This window comes from Petromyzon marinus, unplaced genomic scaffold, assembly GCF_048934315.1.
Source record: "Petromyzon marinus isolate PM22_M1 ecotype Great Lakes invasive population unplaced genomic scaffold, UKy_Petmar_22M1.pri1.0 PM_G_Scaffold_4, whole genome shotgun sequence".
NCBI lineage: Eukaryota > Metazoa > Chordata > Hyperoartia > Petromyzontiformes > Petromyzontidae > Petromyzon > Petromyzon marinus.
In genome coordinates, this window is record NW_027422983.1 from 1,493,182 (window position 1) to 1,497,500 (window position 4,319).

Consider the following 4,319-nt stretch of genomic DNA (forward strand, 5'->3'; position numbering starts at 1 on the left):
CGATATTCATTATACAACCTATCCAGACTAGGATTCAAAGTCTAAATCTTATCCTGGCTATCATTTGTATTGCCGGACTTATCACGTCTATGATAAGCATTAAACAGCCCCGCTGTGACTGAGATGGACAATACGAATATCTTAGCACTATGAGAATCACTGCAGAGCTTACGTTAACTAGAACCGATAACGCTCACAATCATTCATCAATTAAGCGATACGTAAGGTCTAACTTATACACGTTACGACTAAGCAAAATGGGCCTCAATTCTGGCAGCCCAAACAATAGAACAATTTCAAACGCCGCAAAATCGTCAACAACTATTTAATACTTATTTAAAACAATTAACAAACAAGCGTACGCACAGACACACACACAGACACACAGTGACACACACAGACACACACAGACACACACACAGACACACAGACAGACACACACACACAGACACACACAGACACACACACACACAGACACACACAGAGACACACACACAGACACACACACAGACACATACACACACACACATACACACACACAGACACACAGACACACACAGACACAGACACAAACACACACACAGACACACACACAGACACACACAGACACACACACACAGACACACACACAGACACACACAGACACACACACACAGACACACACACAGACACACACACAGACACACACACACAGACACACACACAGACACATAGACACACACACAGTGACACACACACACACAGACACACAGACACACACGCCAATCAAACCCCTAACATCGATGCGCTAGCCATGCGGATCGCACGCCCAGAGAGAGACATCGCCCTGGAGAGAGACGCCGCCGCCACCCATCATCGCCCTCCTCCGTGTTCGCGTGGATCACCTTCGCCACCTTCGCCACCTTCGCCACCTTCGCCACCGTCGTCGTCCACACCGCCGCCGCGTCTGACTAAAGAGTTTCGTGGGGGGCTACGACAACCGGGGGGGGGGGGGGGAGGAGGGGGGGGGGACAGCCCCCCAGGACCTGGGCAGCTCTCCCTCACGCCAAAAACAAAACCTTCACTCGCGACGTCGTCGCCATCGCCGCCAACGACCGGGACGTGACGACAGCGGCACGCGGACGAGGGGGTCCCTCTACCAGGGTCCCTCTACCAGGGTCCCTCTACCAGGGTCCCACTACCAGGGTCCCTCTACCAGGGTCCCTCTACCGGGGTCCCTCTACCGGGTCCCTCTACCGGGATCCCTCTACCGGGGTCCCTTTACCGGGGTCCCACTACCGGGGTCCCTCTACCGGGGTCCCTCTACCAGGGTCCCACTACCGGGGTCCCTCTACCGGGGTCCCTCTACCGGGGTCCCTATACCAGGGTCCCTCTACCAGGGTCCCTCTACCAGGGTCCCACTACCAGGGTCCCTCTACCGGGGTCCCTCTACCAGGGTCCCTCTACCAGGGTCCCTCTGCCAGGGTCCCTCTACCAGGGTCCCTCTACCAGGGTCCCAGGGTCCCTTTACCAGGGTCCCAGGGTCCCACTACCAGAGTCCCTCTACCAGGGTCCCACTACCAGGGTCCCACTACCGGGGTCCCTCTACCAGGGTCCCTCTACCAGGGTCCCTCTACCAGGGTCCCACTACCGGGGTCCCTCTACCAGGGTCCCTCTACCAGGGTCCCTCTACCGGGGGGTCCCTCTACCAGGGTCCCTCTACCAGGGTCCCTCTACCAGGGTCCCACTACCAGGGTCCCTCTACCAGGGTCCCTCTACCGGGGTCCCTCTACCAGGGTCGCTCTACCGGGGTGCCTCTACCAGGGTCCCAGGGTCCCTCTACCAGGGTCCCTCTACCGGGGGGTCCCTCTACCAGGGTCCCTCTACCAGGGTCCCTCTACCAGGGTCCCTCTACCAGGGTCCCACTACCAGGGTCCCTCTACCAGGGTCCCACTACCGGGGTCCCTCTACCAGGGTCCCTCTACCAGGGTCCCTCTACGGGGGGGTCCCTCTACCAGGGTCCCTCTACCAGGGTCCCTCTACCATGGTCCCACTACCAGGGTCCCACTACCAGGGTCCCTCTACCAGGGTCCCTCTACCAGGGTCCCTCTACCAGGGTCCCACTACCAGGGTCCCTCTACCAGGGTCCCTCTACCAGGGTCCCTCTACCAGGGTCCCTTTACCAGGGTCCCAGGGTCCCTCTACCAGGGTCCCTCTACTAGGGTCCCTCTATCAGGGTCCCTCTACCGGGGGGTCCCTCTACCAGGGTCCCTCTACCAGGGTCCCACTACCAGGGTCCCTCTACCAGGGTCCCTCTACCAGGGTCCCCCTACCAGGGTCCCACTACCAGGGTCCCCACTAGTCTCAGGCGCTAGTCTGAGGCGCCAGTCTGAGGTGCCAGTCTGAGGTGCCAGTCTGAGGCGCCAGTCTGAGGCGGTGCCCTCGTGAGGACCGCTCCTGCGGCTGCGCTTGCTGGGAATCTCCTCCTGGCTGCAGCCCTGGGAAGGGAGGGGGTGGGGAGTTACCCACACAGAGACCCATAGACTCACCACATAGAGACCCATAGACTCACCACACACAGAGACCCATAGACTCACCACACACAGAGACCCATAGACTCACCACATAGAGACCCATAGACTCACCACACACAGAGACCCATAGACTCACCACATACAGAGACCCATAGACTCACCACACACAGAAACCCATAGACTCACCACACACAGAGACCCATAGACTCACCACACACAGAGACCCATAGACTCACCACACACAGAGACCCATAGACTCACCACACACAGAGACCCATAGACTCACCACACACAGAGACCCATAGACTCACCACACACAGAGACCCATAGACTCACACAGAGACCCATAGACTCACCACACAGAGACTCATAGACTCACCACACACAGAGACCCATAGACTCACCACACATAGAGACCCATAGACTCACCACACACAGAGACCCATAGACTCACCACACACAGAGACCCATAGACTCACCACACACAAAGACCCATAGACTCACCACACACAGAGACCCATAGACTCACCACATAGAGACCCATAGACTCACCACACACAGAGACCCATAGACTCACCACACATAGAGACCCATAGACTCACCACACATAGAGACTCATAGACTCACCACACATAGAGACCCATAGACTCACCACACACAGAGACCCATAGACTCACCACACACAGAGACCCATAGACTCACCACACATAGAGTCCCATAGACTCACCACACATAGAGACGCATAGACTCACCACACACAGAGACCCATAGACTCACCACACACAGAGAACCACAGACTCACCACACACAGAGACTCATAGACTCACCACACATAGAGACCCATAGACTCACCACACACAGAGACCCATAGACTCACCACACAGAGACCCACAGACTCACCACACAGAGACCCATAGACTCATCACACACAGAGACCCATAGACTCACCACACACAGAGACTCATAGACTCACCACACACAGAGACCCACAGACTCACCACACACAGAGACCCATAGACTCACCACATAGAGACCCATAGACTCACCACACACAGAGACCCATAGACTCACCACACACAGAGACCCATAGACTCACCACATAGAGACCCATAGACTCACCACACACAGAGACCCATAGACTCACCACATACAGAGACCCATAGACTCACCACACACAGAAACCCATAGACTCACCACACACAGAGACCCATAGACTCACCACACACAGAGACCCATAGACTCACCACATAGAGACCCATAGACTCACCACACACAGAGACCCATAGACTCACCACACACAGAGACCCATAGACTCACCACACACAGAGACCCATAGACTCACCACACACAGAGCCCCATAGACTCACCACACACAGAGACCCATAGACTCACACAGAGACCCATAGACTCACCACACAGAGACTCATAGACTCACCACACACAGAGACCCATAGACTCACCACACATAGAGACCCATAGACTCACCACACACAGAGACCCATAGACTCACCACACACAGAAACCCATAGACTCACCACACACAGAGACCCATAGACTCACCACACACAGAGACCCATAGACTCACCACACACAGAGACCCATAGACTCACCACACATAGAGACCCATAGACTCACCACACACAGAGACCCATAGACTCACCACACACAGAGACCCATAGACTCACCACACACAGAGACCCATAGACTCACCACACATAGAGACCCATAGACTCACCACACATAGAGACCCATAGACTCACCACACACAGAGACCCATAGACTCACCACACACAGAGACCCATAGAC

General features: G+C 55.7%; 1 protein-coding gene across 1 annotated transcript in view; it reads right to left on the reverse strand.

Annotated features, from left to right (window-relative positions):
* Nucleotides 1-264: 264 nt before the first annotated feature.
* The window catches only part of LOC142916553 (protein phosphatase 1D-like), a 14,375-nt gene continuing 10,320 nt past the window's right edge, over nt 265-4,319 (reverse strand). The window contains exon 4 of the mRNA XM_076061675.1: nt 265-270. Coding sequence (XP_075917790.1) covers nt 265-270 — 6 coding nt within the window. The remainder of the gene's footprint in view (nt 271-4,319) is intronic.